Source organism: Thermobia domestica, chromosome 15 (assembly GCF_964235325.1).
Source record: "Thermobia domestica chromosome 15, izTheDome1.hap1.1, whole genome shotgun sequence".
Taxonomy (NCBI): domain Eukaryota; kingdom Metazoa; phylum Arthropoda; class Insecta; order Zygentoma; family Lepismatidae; genus Thermobia; species Thermobia domestica.
The window spans coordinates 25,098,163-25,121,468 of NC_137468.1; the positions used below are offsets into that span (position 1 = coordinate 25,098,163).

Genomic DNA, 23,306 nt, shown 5'->3' on the forward strand with positions numbered 1-23,306 from the left:
GAGCGGGAAACTTATGTGTTATTATCAGTAGGGTATATCATGACGTAGAAAAGGTTAGGCTTGTTCAAAGAGAATCAATTTGGGACATATTGAAGAAAGGGGAAAAAAAAAAAAAGTTTCCGGAAAAATCTTTTAAAAGAAATTGAAGAGTAGCTTAAGTTACGGGTAATCTAATAACTGTGCTTAATTGTTGAGCGGTTGACTCGACGATATGAACGTGGTAGGAACAATAGCTTGTTTAAATTTGCCTTCTATACGAACTTAAATTTCTCAGTAATATTGTGTTGACTTGTAGCAATATATTGTCAACGTAGATTCGTGTTCATTTGCAACACACACCTACATATACACACACATTTACTTTTTTTATCAAGCGAATTATTGTAAGAATGGATTGGTAAAATTCATGCTACTATACTCCATGCTGTCATGATATTTGTGTGCACCATAACATTTTCCTTTAAAAACTTTTTTTAAGTACAGAGAGGAAATTTCTGTACACAAACTTCGAGCACCTATAAATAAGTAGTAAAAATACTTTCGGGATTTCTAACGTTAAATACTAGGAAGAAATCGTGCGCAGATGTTTTAGACTATTCACTTTGACATATCACTACAATCTCGTGTTCTCGTCAATCTGCATGTTTAATGCGAGTGTTCTTTTGTATTCGTGATCTAGGACTCGATTCTAAGTGGATACAGTTTGTTTCGGCATCGTGATGTAATTGGAAAGTCATCGCAAGGAGAATCAAACTTGTGTGTAGAAAGTCAGAAATAATGGTGATGTACAGATCAGAGAAAAGTAGTTTGACCGATCGTAGCCTTAGCAAACTGTAACGCCAGGGAGTGTTACTGTCTCATGAATACTCTAGTGATTGTTGATTTCCAACGCCGCACACAACTATGAATGAACAGAAAGCTTGTATATTAATATAAATGGCGGTATTTGCTTTGCACTGTTCAACCATACTTCCTTTGCTTAAATTCTGTATCTATTCTCGAACACAAAGTGATACTAACACATTCAAGAACAAGTTTTGACATGACATGACAGTAATATAAAATTTGAGAGATTCATGGCATTTGAGGTCTTCGCGTCGTGTTAGTTACCTAAATGTAACTACACCCTTCTTCAAAATTCCTATGTTGAAATGACTGTCTTGAGCTTCAACATGGGACATTGTTGATCGTTGAGCATATTAAGGACTGCGTATGAAGATTAGTGTAATAAAATTTCTAAACAACAAGAAAAAAGTCTTGAACCGTCTATTACCATGCACACGTGCTCGAATAATAATAATAAATTAAAAAAATAATATAAAATAAACACACATTAGGAACCCTGTTATAAAGTTTGAAACCCACCCCACAAGAAATGCACCTGGAGTAATGAAATTTTCTTCAGTTATTCTACATACTCCTCCCGAAGTTCAATACACTTCCTTCCACGGTGCTCCAATTTTTGCAGACCAGAAAAAAAAATCTGAAGACTTTGGTAATGGTAATCACCTCATTAGATTCAAAATGGCGTCCTTTTAAATGTTGTTTGAATTGGGGAATAAGTTATAGTCTGACAGAGCTAGATCGAGTGAATAAGTAGAATGATCTAGACATTTAAACGTTAGATTATGCAGTGTCAGTTGTGTTTGCAATGTTCGATGAACAGGGCCATTGTCCTGAAGGAACGTAATTCCTTTTCCCAATTTTCCGCGGCGTTGCACTTCGAGTTTGTCTGTGAGTAAATACAGAAGAATACTTTTCATTGAATGTCTGACCCTTGGCCAGGTAGCCTTTCAGTACGACTACCATCGTATCCCAAAAGAATGTTCCAAACACTTTCCCAGCTGACTTCTGTCTCTTGACTTTGGGGCGAGGAGAACCTAAGTACTGCCATGCCACTCCATTCACTGTTGTTTTGTTTCAGAGTGGTAGTGGTACAACTATGTTTCGCCCATGGTTACTATTTGTGACAGAAATTGATTGGCGTTGCGATGAAAACGGGAGATAGCTTTCCTTTGATCCCCTCGCTCTTTCAAGCTTTTGATATTCTGACAGATTTTTGACAACCCATTTTGCCAGAGCTTGTGCATGCCCAAGTCATTATTATGCTATTGATGCGTTCCCAAGAAATGCCTACAATCTCTGCTACACGTTTTACTGAGATTCTGTGATATTCAAGAATGTCACTAATTTCTTCTTCGATTTCGGAGACAGTCACTTCTTTGTCTTCCTGCACGTTTGCCGTCATTTAAGAAATCGCTACGTTAAACTGTGCCACTCAATTCTTCACCACTGCATATGATGGAGGAGAGTCCAGTAGTGTTTCACTGATGAATTTGTTTCGTTGGCTGTCTTTGTTGGAACACAAATTTGATAAAAGTTCTTATCTCGATGTTCGTGAAATTCGTTGGTTGGGCATACATGATCACTTCAGGGCCGAGAAAAACGCAATAAGAATTTCGTTATTAATATGAAACTTTGTACATACAGAGTATAGAGATATGTTCTTTAATACTGCAGTTTCATAATTCTACCTGCACTCCTGGGTTAACTACCAATTTTTCAGCAGCCTCTCGTAAATGCTTTGCTTTCAAGACTGTCACTGTCGTCAAAATTATATCGTAACCTAGAAATGGCATTGAAGGAGTGCAGAAAACGTTTAGTCATGATATTTTGAGGCAAAAGTTTATACTTCGCGTATAATTTCCTGCTTGCTGTGATTTCTTCTCAGCAAAGTTTCTTGTATTTTCTATTATCCTAAAAACCCAAAGAAAAATAAGTTTTTCCGTATCCTATTAGGCACGAAATTACACCACCTTTGCTCTACGCCTTTCAGTTGCCCATCGAAAATAAATTTGGATGACTTGAAGGAAATACGATGCAAAAAATATATATGAATTTAGAAAATGTCGGTGCAATTAAACATGAGCAAATTTCAGAATCAGTAAAGCTAGATAATGGCAAATGGAATATAAAATATAATTGCATGTTGTGTTTTTCTATGAAATCAATTTATTCTCCTATTATTTCAATCATTGGGACTGCTGCGACCTTCTGGGCAAATGCAGTTACAATTCGAGGCGCAAGTGAAACTACACCTTATTTGCAAAATAGTTGTAAACAATATTTACTTCGCAGGCTATTGAATGAATATTTAATATTGGGATATATATATATATATACATGGATATGTTAACCTTACATTTTGGACATGGGAATCACAATATACTATTTCAAGACTTCCGTTGTTCTTTTCGATGTAATTTCTACCACTACACTGCCACTGAAACATGGGTTCTGTTTTTTATCCATAAAATTTATGCTTCAATATAAAACGTTTCTAAAGAAAAAGAAAGTCCACAGGTTGTGAAAAAGCTTTTTTGGTTGAGTGTAATCACTGAACCACATGACACTAATTATAAATCTGTAACTTGTCTTATACGAAGGTTAACAGGTTGTCAGCGTATTTTTGAGTTCATTATGTTATTATCGTATAGCCCACATCCCACAATAGAACGATTCATAAACATTTCTGTCGATAATGGAAGCACTTCCTCGTTCGGAGATCTCCTTTAGTAGTCGTATTTTCAATGTATACACAGGCATAAACCGATTAAATATAAAAGCTCCTGCATAAAAATTATTAGCAGCGCAAGTCGCTTTTTCATTTGTTCAGTTTTGGCATCACACCTAAAATAAATGGACTAAGTGTCATGTCACGTGCAACGCTTTCCTTATAGTTTAACACAAATATTCCACTATTATTATTAGTGGCAATACATTGTTTGTTGGGCATTTTGTAATTATCATAACTTCAGAAGAGAATACCTGCTTTAAGATGTGAAACTCATTACTAGCTTATAATTACTGTTTATTTAATCTAAGGCTTACAAGCTTAACGAAATAATAATAATAATTTACTGTGGATAGAACCAACGTTCTTCTTCATGTTTTTTTTATGAATGGTTGTTCTGGTGCAAATATTTTGACTGACGACACAATTTAATGAACATCCACGACATTGCGACACACATGCTTTGATTATTTTATTATTAATAATATAATAGTATAAGCCTCTAAAGTTCTTCTATAAAGTAGTAACTCTGTGTAGTACTAAGCATTGCTGCTGCTACTGGAGGCTTTGACTTGCACAGTGTCTCAAAATTAACTTTAATTAATTATTAAATGCTTAATTACTTTTAAATCCTAAAATTTCGCGACACACCGATTGAGAACTACTGTTTTAGTGGGTAATCCAGTGATAGAAATTAGATTGAGAAAGGATCCGGAGAGAAGTCCTGAAACAACTATATTGTGATTCTCCTTTTCTGGCTGCAAGGTAAAGACAACTCGATCAAACATTAAATAGGTAACGTGATAGCAAAAGTAGATGTCTCCTATACAATTGCTTTTGACAATAACTTCAAAATAGAGACAGCTATTAAGTATTATTACTGTAACGTAAAAGAGAAGGTTCTTCGATTTTTAGCATATTACTAAAATTGACCTTATTCAGAAGCTCTTAACCAAAGAAAATGTATGAATAGTGTCCACCGTGCACGCAACTGTACAAATTTCGTAATTCTTTACGGATAGGTATCTACCTTTTTTTAGAAACACAAATAAATGCACGACGCGCTATAAGCCATCCAAACCTACGATTGGATGTTGAATTATTCATCTGTCTACATGTATTTAAATACTACATTCATCCTAACGGAACGATCTATGGTGTTTATATTTCACACCCTTTCTGGAAAGGGTTAAAGGTACAACCTCTCTTCAGCGTACACAACACACACAATACAGTAAAATGAAATGGTATTAAAAGGATTTAAGTATTATAATACAAACAAGGGAAGTGACATATAATATAAATAAGTTTTAATACCGTAAACACTATTTACGAACCCATTTCTTGCGAATAAATCGGTTCAAGTTTTGTGAGTATAGTTTTTCCGCAGGCTCACGTCGGGTTACGAACATATACATACACACCTACAATCCCACTCGGTCAAAAGTGCTTTTGGGCATTTGTCGTAAATACTTTTTCAGTGCTGTTCAAAAATTAACTTTTTTTTTTTTTTTTTTTTTTTTTTTTGTACTTTTTGTATTACTTTAGTCTTGATTATAACTAATTAAGAATAATATTATTTTCATTTTATATTCTTCCTCGTAGAGAAATCCTTAAAATGCAGAAAATGCATATCGTGTTTCAGTGGATAGAATGAATCCATTGTATTTACATTAATTTCAATGGGAAAAATACTTTCGATTTCCGAACAATATTACGTAACGGATGAAGTTCTTGACCCGAGAGTCCACGGACTAATATATATATATATATATATATATATATATATATATATATATAAAGATTCAAGAAAAAATCTGATCGAAAATTGAGAGAGGCTTCACTGCTCTGTACTTTGTTTCTGGGACACGGCATAAATTAAAGTCTTTTCAACGCTTTTACGAGTATTAAATAGAAACTTGGGAAGACGTAATTGAAACAAGTTGTCAACAGTGCATGTACACACCAGTAGTGAGTTTCTGAAATGAAAGCGCGGAATATAAAATTCCATCCGTTCAAAACCAGTGTGTATTCCTAAATTTTAAGAACAACTAATTTTGCAAATTACTTTTGCAGCAATGTTTTTTAATTTAATTAATGTTCTGAGAGATTATGGTAGAGGTATGTGTTTATATTTCATTGAAAATAGTTTTAGTGAAACTTAAGGCGTTCGAATTATCGATTTGAAGTTGATAAGAGAATTGAATGGAAAATGTAATTACAAAGAAATGTCTGTGATTTTTTTTTCTTCCTGTTATCTGTATCATGCGACTTACGCGTGATAGGCTCCGTCGACTATTGCAGATTAGCAAAGTTCCTAAGTGATGTAACAGCATTTACTATCAATATATAGGAAGCAGTTGACTTTTTAGTATTGAATTTAATATGACACGTTAAAATGAAAGTTTTTGTTTTTATCAAGCCTTGTATAGTGACTTGAAAACATTTCTTCGTAGGATTTTTGATCTGGGAGTTACTCGAGCGTGGAAATTAAGTAATATCCAGTTACAAAGTTGCGTGGTAAAATTTCTGATCCATTGGTTGAACTGTTGAATGGAGTATCATGAACATCCTGTTAACACTTGATTTTGTATTCACATAGTTTAAGGCAAATTGATAAGCTTCGATCCAATACAATCCTTCGCTCGGCTTTTCGTTTTGATCGAAGTAACTTCTAATATCTCTTCTTGAATTATAGTAATTTTTACCTTTCGTTATACACATGAAGAAACCATTCTGAAATTACGCGTAACATTTAGCACATACGGAAGAATATAAAACATCTCAAAACAAATTGAAGTGATACCAAGTGCACACAGTTCCGATACTTATAGCAGAAAGTAACAGTTTTGTTCTTGATGATACAGAAAAGTCACTTGTTTTAGGAATACTATTTTTAAGCACAAAGTACTCCAGTAATTTTACAAATTATTTATTGTACCACCAAATCCAATCTCCAGCAGAATTGAGTATCACTCTGTACAAGTTCTTTCGTCATTAACTTGGAAACAAATCAAAGTTATTTATATTTATTTATTTATAAGTAGTATCTCGTCATTGATAGGAAAAACCAAACAACAATATTGATACAATTTGCTATATAACAGTACGATACATAAATAAACTCTACTAAAGCCTTTCTATTTCAAGTGTGCCCTCGGAAAATATGTGAAACATACTTTGGCCTCACCTCCGTCACCCTCTTATGGAGGAAACCCTGCCTTTGCTTAGGGGAAAAAGTGAATGACCTCGGCTGTGTTGCTGATTTGTCATTCAGTCGTTTGGTCTTGACGGGTGAAGATCGTAGGCTACTTAGAATGGCTAACTAGACAGAGCACAACGAAGTCAGTGACATAATTCATTGTGGCAACGCGTCCGCATCCAACAATTGAAAGACCTTGGTCACAGCAACTTGCCCCTCCTCTTTTGAAAGAGGTATGGGAAAACATCGACAGCAGCGTCAGCGAGGGGACACTTGAAATTGAAAGGCTGTAACACAGTAAAGGGGATCATACCGAGAAGTTTCAATTTCGTCCGGTAGGTCAAACGGTGGAGGAGATTTGCTACCACATAACGGCGAGATGTGTAATTTCTATCATCCAACAATTATACACCTTTGTTTATAAATGAGATATGGATAGCCAATGTTCAAGGCACCGTTACCAGTGAAAATATTAACGATTTGGCTCCATTAACGAACCCGGGCGAGATAATTACTAGCTTTTTGTTGCAAAATAACAGAATTAAAAAATTCGCTTTCGTTTAAGAGTTGTTGTGTGGAGTAACAGACGGACTAACATAATCTTGTAAGGCCCGCTAGCCTGACCCTAATATATAAACAACCCATCAGCAGAATAAAAGCTATCAACTGCATCAGATCAGCAACGAATAACACTTTTGAACGCCATAAGGATTATTTATTCCGGCCTTTTTCGAAAACTACGTATGAGTATTTATTTACTCATCCATATTATTTTATTCAGGTTAAAATATTCGCCAGGAAGTTATTGACAAAGGAAAGTGTAGTAGTAGTAGTAGTAGTAGTGTGTGTGTGTGTGTGTGTGTTGGATGAAAACTAAAGTATCATAAATCATACGTGAGAGGTTACTGATTAATTGTGTTGAAGTTCTGGTGAGGGGAAAGTTGTGAATGAAAGTTGGAGGAACAATGGCTCAATAAAACTTAAAACTCCTTCAGTTGCGTAGTGTTAAAAGTTCGATCCCGAAGGATACGATTTTTCGAAGGGCATTATTAGTTAACTGTCATGGAATTTTTGCATTTTATTCTTCGTACGTGAACAATTTTTTTCATTAACAATAAATAAAAATTTTCGTACCTTAAAATATTTAAAAAAGCAAAATTGCGTACGGTTTCCGAGACATTTCTTCGTCATCCCATGTGAAGTAAAATCTTAATGCTACAATACTTGACAAACATGATGTATGAATTTCTCTGTTTATTTATCCTGTGTGTAGATTAAGAAATGGGGTAAGTTTGAAATTCAGTATTTCCTTTCTTCCTTCATTGGTAATAAAAAATCTTCGATATGCACTTACGAAAAATAGTTCAAGGTCGTTAATTTAATGCCAGTTCAAGATTATCAGTTAAGTAGGATTTCTGACCTTACGTAGGATCCATAGAATTTTCATTACTCATAAATAGGAAAAGGAGATAATCTTACTGTCAAATTTCAAATTTATCCCATCAGTTTTATTTTACTATGGATGAACAAGCAAAGAATTTCATTCATCGTATGTATTGTAGCAACAAATGCTTCGAGGAAGAGGTGAATTGCACCTCGAAACCGTACACAGTTTTATGTCTTTTGGATATTTTAAGGTAAGAGAATCTTTTTATACTGGTTGTTAGTACATATACATGCCATCGTATTATTATTATTATTATTATTTATTATTGCTCTCTTTTAATCGCTTATTCATTATGTGTCTGTAGGGCATAAGAGATTTTAGTTCAGTATGTTTAAGTAGTATTAAAGTGATTAAAATTCTGCAAAAGTAGTTAAATGTTCTATTGTTAGTGTAATGTTTCTGTGCACTAGTGAGAATAGACGCAATTCACAAATCTTAGGTATTCAATGGACAGTTAATTTAAGCACATGGATGGTCGTGAGTTCCTTGCAGCACACAGTCTATAATTTATGAGCTGTTATAAAATCTTTGTAACAGAAGGAAGTCTTCCCACTTAGTTTTTGCTGTAAAGCTAATGACGGGTGTTATAGTGAAGTAATTGATTTTGAATTGGATTTATGCCAGCATCTGTGGAGTAATCAGTGATACAAACATGTGTTGTGTTATTCGTTTACTTGTGTCTGTTCTGAATACAGATATTGTTTCTATCGTTCTAGAATATCGGTTTGAAACCTACCCTCATGTACATTTTTAAAGTAGAGCTGGTAAATGCATTATAATATTCAACGCTTAATTTCATTGAAGCCTATTTTTGTGCTATGTCATTGCACTGCCGTCAGATATCAACAGTTTGAGTATTGATATGTTTCAGGCCCCCTCCTCAAACAATTGTAGTCATGATTGTGAGTACAAGAAGTGAGATAATAATAGCTACCCGTCTTCGCAGGTGCTGGGACACAAGTGTGATCTGAGGTGAGGCGTTGTCTTGGTGCAAAGGATACTGTAACATAACTTTTACTTCCGGACACGCTTGATTTCCGTACTCATTTGCGTCAGCATTTACATTAATAGCCATTGTAACACCTTTGAGTAGATAATGCTCCTTTTTTCTGGTGTGTGGGACAGGGTTGTGTTCCACTGTTATGATAACATTTTTAGAATCAGAATGATGATGCAGTTCTCATTTGAGTATCTTACAGCTGGATTCTGACTGTTGGATTGGATTCACAAGCATCGCTCCGTGCCATTTGTTGGTTGTTTCGAAATTTAACGTCGCCCAGTATCTAGATGTGGATGTGGGATTAAAACCAGATTAGTTCTAACCGGAAATCGAACATTGCCATTTGTGATCAGCAGTCGGACATCGAGCTGAAACCTTCATTCCCAGGACTTCATTTCAAATGATGATTTATCCTCTTTGAAGGGATGACTATACAATCTTATATAATGTACCGAAGGATCACACGTAAATCTTTTAATGTCACGTCGTGCATTACATCAAAGTTTTTTTGCCTTTTCTACCAGGTATTCGATAACTGCACGATTCTTCACTTACATAATTGATCAGATCACACCTTGAAGAACAGAAATGATCGCATGAAGTATTAAAGAACTGCAGATGCTTTTAAATAATATAAGTCTTACACGTACATAATAATTAAACATAAACCAATTCTTGTACGAGGGGCTAGAAACTGGTCAATCATTGCCCGCAACTTCCAAATTGTAAAACTTTAACGAACACCTTACCGACTTGACTTCACGAAGATTGTTCTTGTGTTCTGTGAAGCTCAATGAGTACAGTCCATTCTCTCGGTTGTCCAAAATTATTGTATTTTTCCTTAATGTTGCTTTCTGACAGAAGCTTTCGAAAAGTAGACAGGTTGAAAATACTAAATACCATTATACGTAGTACGATCAGGTATTAGATATGTACGTATCAGATAAATCCTGATTTCAGCTAAGTTGTTTGTAGGTTCAGAATTATTTTTATGATACAGTTGTCATACTTCAGTGTAGAGTTTCCTCATTTCTCTTGATATGATCATTTTGTTCACTCTTTATGAGGGAAAAGTATAACAAATTCAGATACTTGTAAAACATAGAAACCATGATTCAAGTTTTACTGTAATTTAATACAAAACCACATTTAACCTCTGTGTTTCATATGCAGTGTGCTCATTTGTAGCCAATTATCAGCGCATTGTTTCGTTTGTTTTCCAGTGTGGGCGCGCAAAATTGTTGATGTTGATCCACTATCATGAGGTAAATTAGTGCACTACTTGAATGAAGACGTATCAAAACCAGAAAACAATAACCGTTGGCCGAAATATGCTGATCACATCTCGTAAAAGTTGTCGGAGAAGTCGTAATCATTTGTTGGGTGTGATTTCAGAAATTTTCTAAAAATATTGAATTGATCTTCCAGTTAGTCAAGACAGTCCACATGCTATTATATGTGCAAAGCAGAAAATATACCTCGTTTAGATAGTATATATACTTTACATGGATTTTATTAGTTGGGTCGTCGTATGGTTTTCATCGGCTTAGAGAAAGCATATAATAGAGTGCCATTGGATCTTAATTGGTAGACACTGGAAAAAAAGTGTGATCCGAACACACGCATCATTCAAGATAGGTATGGCGGATGTTGGACAGGACTGTGGAACTCGTGTGGAGTAATACAAAGTTCACAGTTAAAGTAAGAATTTATCAGGGATCTAGTCTTATCCTATACCTTTTTACAGTTTGATAGACGAACTTATAAAACATATCAGAGAAGTAGTATCTTGGAATATGCTATTTGCGGGCAGCAACGTGGTAGTGAGTGAGACAAAAACAGCACTACGAGAGAAATTAACGAGTCCTAGAGAGGAGCATTGGAGAGCAAAGAGCTTAGAATTAGTAAAATCAAGACAAAATATTTACATTGTTCTTTCAGGAAAAAATATAATCGAAAATACAAGGATACGACTGAACGAAGAAGAGGTGGTAATGAAGAAGAAATTAAAGTACTTGAGATCACTACTACAGGAAAATAGAGGAATAAATTATGTAAACAGCAGAATTATCAGCAGTTGGAACAAATGGAGAGAAGCGGCAGGAATATTATGTGACCGTAGGCTACTACAACACCTTAAAGGAAAAGTTTACCAAAATAGTAATGCGACCTGCTATACCTGCGGAGCGAAATGTTGGATGACGACAAAGAAGAGAGAACAACAGAAATTACTTGTTGCGGAGATGAAGGTGCTGTAGTGACGCGGAAGGACAACATTAAGAATGAAGTGATCCGAGGAACAGTATCATTGAGACCAGTAGAAGAAAACTGCCGGAATACGTAGCTCACAGAGTGGATGCTATAGAATTGAATGACAGATGAGGACGACCGAAGAAGAAGTGGGGAGATCGTGGGAAGAACGATATAGTGGAGTGGAGTGCTACAGTGGATATAACCCAAGCGATCATATGGAGGACAGCGATCCGTAAATGCGACCCGTTGACTTTATTATTATTATTATTATTATTATTATTATTATTATTATTATTATTATTATTATTATTATTATTATTATTAAGCGTCGAATAGAACAAAACAAAAGAAACATATTGGCACTAATAATATATAAACAAAACAATGAACTAAAGGGAAAACCACATTTTATGACGAAACGAGTTTCGGAAGATGAATATGTATTTTGCAAATGTGGAAGCTGCTTTTCATATGGCATGTAATAACACGAAGCTGCTATACGTGTTTCGAGTTCCGCTAGGTGCAGGTGTTATATATTGTTCTTTCCCTATCATCATAATTTGTTTAGCGTAAAACTGAAAAGAAAAATAAATATAGGTTCAACAATGGTGATGTCATTCAAAATAAGGTTGTTAGTGAGATCTGTGGACAGCAAAACCCATTCTTCGCGAAGAACACTTGCTTCGATACGTCCCTGTGCGGTGAATGGTAATTCGTTATGTATCGACCTAAGACATTCTCCACGTGTTAAATCAGAGTTTGGTCAGGAGACATGGCTGTTCATTCTACATGAGCAATATGCTAGTTGGGAAGGAACTCGGTGTATAGATGATGGCTTTATGTGAATGCATATTATCGTCCGTGGAAACCTGAATTTGGTTCCCGTCAAACGAGTGCAACATATCTTCGTGGGACATTATTTATCAGTTCCAAATGATCCCATAACTGTGGCACAGTACTTAGTAGGATATTTACGGCTTTGTGCTCCTATATCTGTCCCACTTCCACTCGACCAATCGTTCTTCATTCAAAATAGGTCCAAATACTGTCTTTGAAGTATGACAGCATAAAACTAGCACCACTAGTGCTGAACAGGGGCCGTATCACTCGTGATCTGCAAGTGTACTATTTTTGCGACATTTTCTTCACGACTTACTGGTGGAGGTAACAACTTATGTAGAACGTTTATATTTTGTCCTGTGTCTGCTGTTTGGAAAAAGAAAAAAGAGTATTGACCTTTTCTTTTGTAAGTTTGAAAGTATATGCAATAGAATCAAAGAAAGTGACCATAATTTTCTTTAAATGAGCAAATATCGAAACTTAGGCTAATCACAGTAAATAATTCAGGTAATTGGGGGTAGACCATTTTACAAACATGTTCGTTTTCTTCGAATATTTAAATGTTATTTTACACTTAAGGTTGGTTTAAAGGGACAAGTTTTGCCGATAGATGGCACTACAGTCTTCGTATCTCTCCCATGTACTTTTTACCTTTCAGGAAAATTCACTATTTCTCTTACAAATTTCAATTTACAGACTTCAAATTTTTAGAAAAGGAACTTCATAATCTATCGAAGGCAATAATCTGTGCCGATTTTTTATTTAGAATTTTCTTCATTGTTGAAAAAATATCCAAACTTTTAACAATGGAACTGTTTCAACAATCAAGAAAATTCTAAATAAAAAATCGACACGGATTGTTCCCTTTAATAGGTTATGAAGTTCCTTCTCTTAAAAAAAAATGAAGTCTCTAGGTTGAAATTTGTAAGAGAAATTGTAAATTTTCATGATTGGTTAAAAAAAAAATAAATAAATAAAAAGACTGTAGTGACATCTATCAGCAAAACTTGGCCCTTTACACTAACCTTAAGTAGGACTCGAAAGTCGAAATTTTTAGCATCTACAAACGTTTAATAGGAAGCACTATTCTTTTGAATGATTTAAGTATTCGTTATGGATACTTAAATATAAATCTAGTATTTTAAGTGTGAAATAATTGGATATTCTTGAATTATTGTCTGATAATGTTATTCGTTTCCTAAAAATTACTATCTCGTAATTTATTCTTCGAACGTGTTGTAAAATTAAGGTTATCTCATTCTGTGGCTTATTGAACACGGAATTTAATGCCACATTCACAAAATCTCTCCATTAACTTTTGTCTTTCGACAGCTGGATCCAGTTTCTACTTTGTATTTTTGTTTCTGCGAGATTAATCTTAATTGTCCTCCTAACGGTCTTTTTTCAAGTGGGTTTCCAGTTAAAATTTTGAAAGCGTTCCTAGTTTCTTCAATTTTAAAAGTGTTTCTTCCATTTTGGCTACATAGCTGTGCACCTTGAGCCTCTTAGACTTCAATGACCCTAACAATGTTACGTAAACGGTATAAATTATGCAGTTCCTCGTTACGAAGTTTCCGCCATTCCCGTCCTCTTGGGTCTGAGTGTTCGTCTCAGGATTTTATTTTCAAGTACTTTCAGTCTACGTTCTTCAAAGTTAGCAACCGTGTTTCGCACCCATACAGCACAACAGGCAATAATTCGTTTTATATATTTTAAGCCTCAGTTTCTTCAATAGAATTCGTAAAGACAAAGAAGTTGGGACTGAATAATACAAGAGTTCCTTGCTTTCGGTCGACATTTAATTTCTTCATGAATGTAGCTTTGGTCTTAATGTTAATCCTAGATATTTCAAACTGTCTACGTTGTCAAAAGCATTTTATTTTATTTTAACGTATCCGTAATTTTGCAGCAGTACTTTCATAGTGAATTTCCATACATTTAATTTTCTCTGCCTTATAATTTAGGTCAAATAGAAGGTTATGATCATACAGAAATTTAACTCCCTCTAATATATATTTATTGATTCATTTTCACGATCAGTTAAACACCGTTCAGCGATTGCTTAACAGATAATACATTGTTCTAAAGTGTAAAATAGATGTTTCTAACAAATGATACTGCCGTAATTATCTTAACAAAATGGTTATATTAGTTACTGGTTTATTTAGAACTGTAAAGGCCTGTGCTTATTCAGGAAGCACATTGTATTAAAGTGAAAACAGAATGCGCGTTAGTTTGTTTGCGTAATTATATTTCTTTCGTTTCTAGGAGCTTCATAAGTACAATTTCGTCACTATTCGGTCTTTTTTATCCTAAATACTTTACTGTGTAACTTTCGAGATTATTATATTCAGTTCCAGTGGAGATGTATCTTATTAAACCATGTAACTTTGACTTCTAAAGTACTGCGCTAGGTGAGTCGTCAATTACTGTCAAGGAAAATGGATGAAAGTATATTGGAAAAAAAGTTACTTTTAGCAAAATATCATCAGTTTACTAAAATAATGAAAATATAATATGTGTGTGTAAGTATTTAGAAACACTTAGATCTGTCCAGAAAACGTATTTCCCGTTATCAGTTATAGGAAGATTATTTTTGTAACGACTGGCATCACATATCTTTAGATCGACATCAGAAGTATATTTTAAGTTTAATATTAATAATAATAATAATTGTGATCACACTCTGAAACGAATGATAATATGGTAGGAATAGAAAAAATCTGGTTGAATAAACTGTTACAGAACATAAATCAAGTCAAATGAAATTTAATGTGTGATATCTTCCTTCGTAGAGACTTTTTTCTATTCGTTTCTCAAAGCTGAATGTATTATGCTGTAGTCTTGTTGGTATTCGTTACTTTGTTTGGAAAATATAAAACATCATCTCTGTTTTTCTCGTTGAAATTAAATAACTCAGTCCGTTTTATGTACCAATAGACCTATTTTGGTTACAAATTTAATCTCATCATGTTCTTGGAGTAATGTGCTTGAATCCAATATACTGAATCGGCCGTGAAACTTGAAGTCGGCCATTTAGTTCTTAATACAGAGTTCACCGTTGACAAAGGGTAGACAATAAGTGACTCAAGTGGTAGAGCAATCACCTCTCAAGCGAGGAGTCCCTGCTTTGACAACCCGTGTGTGTTTTTGCTGAGCATCTTTGTTTTTACGTCACTTCCCTTCCATCAGTTCTTCTGTTATTCAAGTACATCAGTCATCCGTCTACATCAACCTAAAGGACGACTAGTAAGCGTAAACTAAAGATTTCATTTCAGTTTTTGAACCTAAAAAGAAGAATGTGACAGGTTTTCTGTAATAGATATTCTGTAAGGTATTTTCCAAACTGTGAAAAACATAAAAGGCATTTAGCAATTTGTCAATGTTTGCTGGCGCACGTTTTCCAAATTAGTTTTGCCTCTAAAATAATATCTCAGTAGATGCTGGACAAATAAAATGAATCGCTGTTTGGTTTAGCCAACAAAAGCTAAAGTAATTCTAATAAATATTTTTCTGCTTAGGATATTGGGGAAATGGGGGATTGGAGACATAACGTTATTCTGATTACAGGAAAAGCCTTTAACTTGCTGAGTCGTTAATTTTTTTATATTTATGACTTTAATATCAGTAATTTTATACGATCAGTAACTTTAAAAAAGAAAAGATGTAAGTCAACAAATATACTTTAGATTATATTGATAAATGTGTGTCAAATATATCTTAACTTGGACAGTATGAGTATGACAGATTATCTGAATATTTAGAGAACTTTATTTCGCATTCCTTGAACGAAACTGATTTTTTATTACTATAAATATTACGCATTTAAAATGTTATCTGAGTAGATTGTAATATGTCTGGCGACGTAATTTTTTTTTCCTGTGTCTGTTGCATTAAACTGTAATCTATTTTTAGTGTATTTAGAATTGATAGTTTACCAAGCAGGCGAGATGACTTGCAGACATGGATGTTTCCAGTTAGTTCTCGAAGACTAGATTTTTTCGACGAGGAAACACCCATGTTCCGATTCATTTGCTTTTCCTCTTGATTGGAATTTAGCGTCCCTTTTCAGCACTAAGACTATATGAGATGTGGACCTCCACTTCAAGGTGTAATCCGAAGCACCATAATGCGTTCAAATTTTTGTTTAATGCTCCCACCGGAAATTGAACACTGGGCCATGAGGAGGGCTGCTTATTCTCTAGTTGGAGAGCAAAATACGAAATATGGGAAGGGTAACAATGGAAAATATTAGTACGCTTCGAAAAAGACATTACAATGACATTTGGCAACTTTGAAATACACCATACTTTTTTTTTTTTTTTTTTTTTTTTAATGTGATGGCAATAAGTCACCGTATTTACATATTGACTTTCTGCTTGAACAGTCTACAGTCTAGCAACATGAGGCAAGAGAAGGCTATCGTAAAATATTTTAAACTAAACTCTCAAGTTTATAGAGCGGTAGAAGTGTAACTACAGTTGTGAAGTTCATTCACATCAAAAAGATTTGCAGTTAATTAACCTTCGTCTCTGAACAGAAAGGTTATTTGATATCCAGAGCCGGATTTAGGTTTGATAAGGCCTTAAACTATTGAAGGTAATTGACCCCTTTATGTATCCAGTTGTTCTTTGTCAATGACAAATGTCTGCACTGAAGACTGCAGCTACCTTCATGTTGTTATACAATCAGCCCATGCAAAATGTAGGCATCCTATACAAAGAAATGAGAAAACTAATGATGTTTTGGAGAGCAGGCTAGCAGGAGGGTCCCCATTGATTACATCACAGAAGCTACGTAACACAAAATACTGTTGATATATGTACGTTTTATAACTTGATTTTATCCTATAGTTTGGAAATGTATGTTTAGATTTTCTGTAAATTTTTTGGGCTCCCAAGAAAATGGGGCCTTGAGCTATAGCTTGTTCAGCTTGTACGTTAATCTGACACTCGTAATATCTTGGATGGGAGGGCATTTATTCTTCCTATGTAGATACTAATTTAATAAACAAAACTCAGTAACATTAAATTACAATGTGATATTTCTAAGTATAATGTAAGACTTCTTAGAACATGCTCTTTCTTTGTGTTCCCTTGCTCCTCTGATCAGTAGAAGTATAAGAAACAAATAAGTGTAAAGCAACTTACTTCTTAAAACTAATTCCTTAGACGTCGTATTTGTAAATGTTAAGATCAAAAAATTGGAATATTGTATCTTACCAGCACCGATGGTAAACGAGACGTGAACTGCTCCTTACGTTTTGATCTGAGTTACTATTTGTGTTTTTATTCAAGAAAGTGTCATTATTAGGGATGAACCCAAGTTTTTGTTCTTTCTTTCTTTTTGCACAGTATTAGTGTCATATCCTGTTGAATAGCCATTTATAACTTACACTAAGAGAATGTCTTTCATTTGCTTGTAATGATGTCCGTGGAGCTCAGATTAATTATTACATTTCATATTTCTAGTACCCACCCAGCCCGCAAGGCTTGCTACCGACGACGCCGCCTGTGCAGGCTCTCCAGGGAGTTCAAGGAGTTCCTCCAGACTTAGCTACTTTAATGCAGCCGCCAAGGCCACTACCTACTATGGTTAGCAAATTTGTTCAGGTAAGTTCAGAGGGGAAAAAAATCACTACATTGGATCTCGTAATGATAGATAAGGTGGAAAACACACTTTTCAAGCAAAATATAAAGTTGTAATAATATTCATAAAAGCTCTTTACTTCGTTAGAACATTTTCCAGTTAACAAAAGACAACTACACTTACTGAAGAATCATACTATTAGAGTTGCCGAAGAACAACATTTGGTTGCCTTTTTGGTTATGTTTATCAATGAAATCAGTGAAAAGTTGTTAATTTTAAAATGAGTAGTATATACGAAGAAAATTTTAACTATCCCGCTCGGTGTAAGGGAGTTGCTGGAATTTGGTAATTACGAGGGTAATCAACTGAATTGTAAATTTTTTCTTCTTAAAATTCATAAACTTAACAATTTTTCACGTTATGTAAACGACTATTTTCAGAACTACTGAAACTTAATGGTATTTCTTTCTTCAAAAAATTTCATTATTTCGTTCAAACAAATGAAATAAGAATATGATTAAACTGTCGACTCAGCAATAAGGTACGTAGTTTTTTCCTAATTTTCAAAACTGCTTGCATTTGCGAGTATTTCTCTCTTGACAGGTTTTTGAATTTATCATCAGTCGTGTAAAATAATGTTTTATTCGAGGTTTTTGTTGAGGATATACTTTGGTATTTAAGGTAGTTAACTTCAATTCTGTTGAAATTGCAGAGCCAGGTTTACGTACATTTTAAAAAGAAAGAAAACAGTGAATATATATCAATGCTTCGTGGCTGTTCTGCTGTCTTATCAAAAACAATTGACAATTTTATCAAAAACATTGTCAATAACCTGCAGGTACGTGTAAAATTACCGGTATCGGTAAAGTGTGATTTATTGTAGAAGTAACATTGACTAAGTATCAGATGATTAATAGGAGAAAGATCAAAAAACATGTCTGAAGGGTGAATAATCTTCATAATTTGTGATGAATCATTAGTAACGTAGACCGTTCATTTTATTATAACCAATATGAATTTACGAAATGATTGTGTGATACGTAAGTAGAGGAAGCAAATTCTTCAAAACGTACATTTGCTTTAATTACTACATAACAGAATGTATTTTACTAGCGTTTATTTTGCAGGGGTGCCCACAAAGAGGGGCTATGACGCAAACTGCGTCATTGAAATATTTTGGAGGAGGGCTAAAAATCTATATAAATATGTTTGAGGGGGTGTAAAAATTAATAGAAAAGTTTTTTTTTTTTTTCATGGAAGAACACCTATGGATAGACAGTTGAGGGGGGGGTCATGGACATGAGGGTGGGGGCACCACTGTATTTTGTAATTGTTTTCTGTCATTAATGGTATGCCGTTGTTTTCAGACTGAATTAACGTGTCAGAGGATACAGGAATTTGAAACACAGGCCTCATCGGATTTAGAAATGAGAAATAATAAAATAGATGAACTAACAAGGGTAAGTTTTATTGTAAAGCTCCCCACACACCCTTCTAATGTATAGTCTATTAGTCTATAGTTAATCTAATTTGAAGAAACTGCAAGGCAAATTAAATTATGTGTACATATAGCGTAAGAACTATCGTAGTTCTGTTCTAATAAAGCTGAATATGCATATATATATTATTATATTAATGCAAATTGCTGCACAACTGAGTTGGAATAGTTGGCAAACTCTTTAATTTCAAAAGGAGCTGTTGAGTAGTCTGGACTTTCTACTTGTTATTAGCCACACACAAACTTGCATTCGTTGTTGACGCTGTTATTCCACCCGAGCATGCGGAGTCTACTGACCTGGGAAAATCTTGAAACTTACTTGGAGTTTACTTTCGGGAGTGGAAAACTTAAGAAAAACATGGAATTTGATAGACTTTTTAAAATTCCTACTCTCTAAATATGTAAAATAAAGAATGTTTTATTGAACTGATACATTCAAGGATACTGAATGAGGCATGAATATAGTAAAACCAATGGCAAAGTTGCATTTTGAGTACTAAAACATCCAAAGTATTATACAATTTAACATAATTTACGAAAATACTAGTATTTGTTCAATGTATAATAATTGCGTTGTTTACTTGCTAAAGCTGTTTTTGTTTGCTTGGAAGAGACAGAATACAATTAGCATGTGATAAGTATTCTGACTGCGCTGATTATATGTAGAAATCCGACTTCGAAATTAGAACATTTAGTAGCTTCCGGTTATCGTTTATCAGTAGCTATAATACTAAACATTATCATCGGCACGAACAATAGTAAATCTTAATGAAATTACTTAGTTATGCTGTTTTACACGAGTGCATAACACTTAATTCCTTTCATAATAAATACAATATGTTTGTATGTATTCATATATTTTACATTTTGACGTTGTTAGTTTAATGAGAACTGAAATAAAGTTGATGCAATAAGGAAATAAGATAGTATCGTTTCTGTTTACTGATTGAAGTTACAGGACACATGTAACAAACGTGACTTACAGGTACTTTGTACTTAAGTTTTGTTCATTTAATTGGATACTTCCGTTTGCATGAAGATAATCTTTGGCAACAGTTTTTGCTGCGTCACTTGATCCTTTCCTTTATATTTCCTATTGTGGTTTTAGCTTTCCTATAAAATACAATTTTAGACAGTTTTCCGTAGCTTGATCTTGGTTAATAATTTTAAACTATTTGATTGTCGCTCTAATTTTAACAGTTTACTCTCTAGAAAATCAAACAATTTAATTTGTGGTTAGAAATTAGTAAAGATAACAGTAATCTTCTGTTCGTTTTCATTTCTGGTGTGCCTTCCTGCAATTGAATTAAGAAGATGTAATAAAATAGTTAGACAGTAAACATATCACAAGGCTGACAGATTATCTTCTTACAGAGTAACCTGTATTTTTAAAAAGTCTGATTTGAGACTTTCGGCTTATTTAATACATATTTTCATATAAAATAGCTCCATTCTTCAATTTCCCCTATTTACAATGTGTATATTTTAACTTAAATTAACTGACGGACAATGAGATTCAGAATATAGTAAAACATTTGAGGAAAGGCGTAAATACAAAATATGAAGTTGTTTTATACTTTAGTATGACTTACTGTGTGTAGCTGTAGGACCTCATGTTTTATATTGATTTTTTTTTCTTTCTTTCAGACGACTGAAGAACTTAGGCATCAGCTTCAGGCGCAACAAAAAGTAATAGAGCAGCAAAAAAGCCATATTAATAAATGCATAGACGTAGTTAAAAAGTTACTAAAAGAAAAGTCGAATATCGAAAAAAAGGAAGCTCGCCAAAAGTGTATGCAAAATAGATTGCGGCTAGGCCAGTTTGTTACGCAACGAGTTGGTGCTACTTTTCAGGAGAATTGGACTGATGGTTACGCCTTTCAAGAATTAGCTAGGTAATCATTATGGTTACTACTAGTAATATGATGAAAAAAGTGATGTGTTAACCAAAAAAAAAGTTACGTCTTTGAATTCTTGGGATATCAAGTGGCCTGGTCATAATCTTAGTTTAAAAAAGTGTCGCGTTTTAATTTATATGTGTGAGAATGGATAGCAAACTTCCCACGATTATGCTCCAAGGATAAGGGAGGTCTGAGCTTCGGTGATCATGATAAAGAAAGAAATGCTGATTCATGATTAAACGGAGTATCCATTTGGTTTAAAATTCAGAATTATGTGCACATGGTGTATTCGCTGTTCAAAATATGTTTCAGAGTAAAACTACTTTAGGTGAGTGTTCTCAAGCAGTGTTTTGAGGAGGGCATGTTGCGACATAACAAACGCCATCTTTCGAAGCTTTTTACTGCTATTTTTACGGTTATACATGAAAATACAAGCAGCTTGTAACTTTTTTTTTCTTTTACTGTATTTTATATTATTGTTATATCGGTTTTTACTTTTGTTTTGTCCAAGTGAGGCTAGGTGGAACATTAAGAAGAAAAAAATATGTTACATAGACTTGATTTCAGCCATGTCACTAAATAATCTTAATACTCTCATCTATATTATTGGATTCATCGTACAAGTAATGTACTATATTGTATTGCAAATCATGTTTATCAGTTTAATGTGTAGGTGCATACCGTAAGAATCATTTCGCATTTGCGTATCCTCACATGTGAAACTAGTTTCTTCGGTAGGTGTTTGTTTTGTTGTTACAAGCTTTACTTTTATCGGTAAGTAACTGAACTCTCAAAATTAAATTGAACATTATTGCAAATAACTTACGTGAATATGTAAATATGAAGAAACCATTGTTTTCTTACATTATTCTGACAAGCAACGTACAGAACAAGGCAGGATCAGATCCGACTCAAACTTCTCCCAGAGAACATATAATAGAAGAGAAGAAAAAATGCCAAATTGGAGCTGCCCCCATCCAGAAACACCGGAGATATGCTTTGCAGCATAACGCACCACGCGACAATATTATATAAGGTAAACGTCGCAAGATACCCGTTTATGTCGGTAACGGAAAGAATGGGCAGCACCAGGATATCAAGATATTTGATATGCTATAACACTAACTTGGCGGCCATCTTGAAAGCCGCCATCTTGGGTATAGCGTAAGGTATTGAAATGAGAAGCGGGGTGTATGATATATCAATGTAAGGTAAAATGCAAAAGGAAAACCAATGATATAACCGCGAAAAACATATGTGTAATGGTATGGACGGGACGAAGTATAGAAGATTCGGGCAAAACAAACGTGTATTCGAAGGGCAGAATAATAGGGCAAGACCCCACGATAAATGGTACGCGACAAGTAACTGCAACAGTGTCTGTGCATGGAAGTGCATCCGCCTTGACAGATTATGCCTTTCGAGGATATTGGGATTCCGTTTGGAACAGTGAAAATCACAATTGCAACCCGCGATACAATCACTCGATTGGAGATTACATAATCTACAAAGGGCTAGCTCTTATGGAACAGAAATTTGGCACCTCACTCCGGAGTGTAGGACATATCATCTTGGATTGGTGATCAAAAGTGCGACCTACCTGTGATTGAAACCCACTCTGGACACCGTTTTGTACGTTTCTTGTTCAATTTTCTTGTTGTTTCGTGTGAACAAGAGACATTTCGGCCCACGTTTGTTTAAACAACACTATCTGAAACAAAGTGCGTACGGATGGGAAAGGCCAGCCCTGTTCTAGCTTACATTTCTTTACGAATGTATCTTTTCTTTTGCACGGTTGCTACACTGTTTCACGACGGTCCCAAAGTCACAATATCAGAGAAAGGCACCAATATCCTCGGAAGGCATAATCTGTCAAGGCGGATGCACTTCCATGCACAGACACTGTTGCAGTTACTTGTCGCGTACCATTTATCGTGGGGTCTTGCCCTATTATTCTGCCCTTCGAATACGTTTGTTTTGCCCGAGTCTTCTACACTTCGTC

At 34.6% G+C, this 23,306-nt stretch overlaps 1 protein-coding gene across 14 annotated transcripts in view; it reads left to right on the forward strand.

Moving 5' to 3' along the window:
* The window catches only part of Tlk (Tousled-like kinase), a 221,741-nt gene that overhangs the window by 162,452 nt on the left and 35,983 nt on the right, over positions 1-23,306 (forward strand). For all 14 annotated transcript variants that reach the window (XM_081741436.1, XM_081741437.1, XM_081741441.1 and 11 more), the window contains 3 exons: positions 17,788-17,928; positions 19,273-19,365; positions 21,051-21,298. In XM_081741436.1, coding sequence (XP_081597562.1) covers positions 17,788-17,928; positions 19,273-19,365; positions 21,051-21,298 — 482 coding nt within the window. The remainder of the gene's footprint in view (positions 1-17,787; positions 17,929-19,272; positions 19,366-21,050; positions 21,299-23,306) is intronic.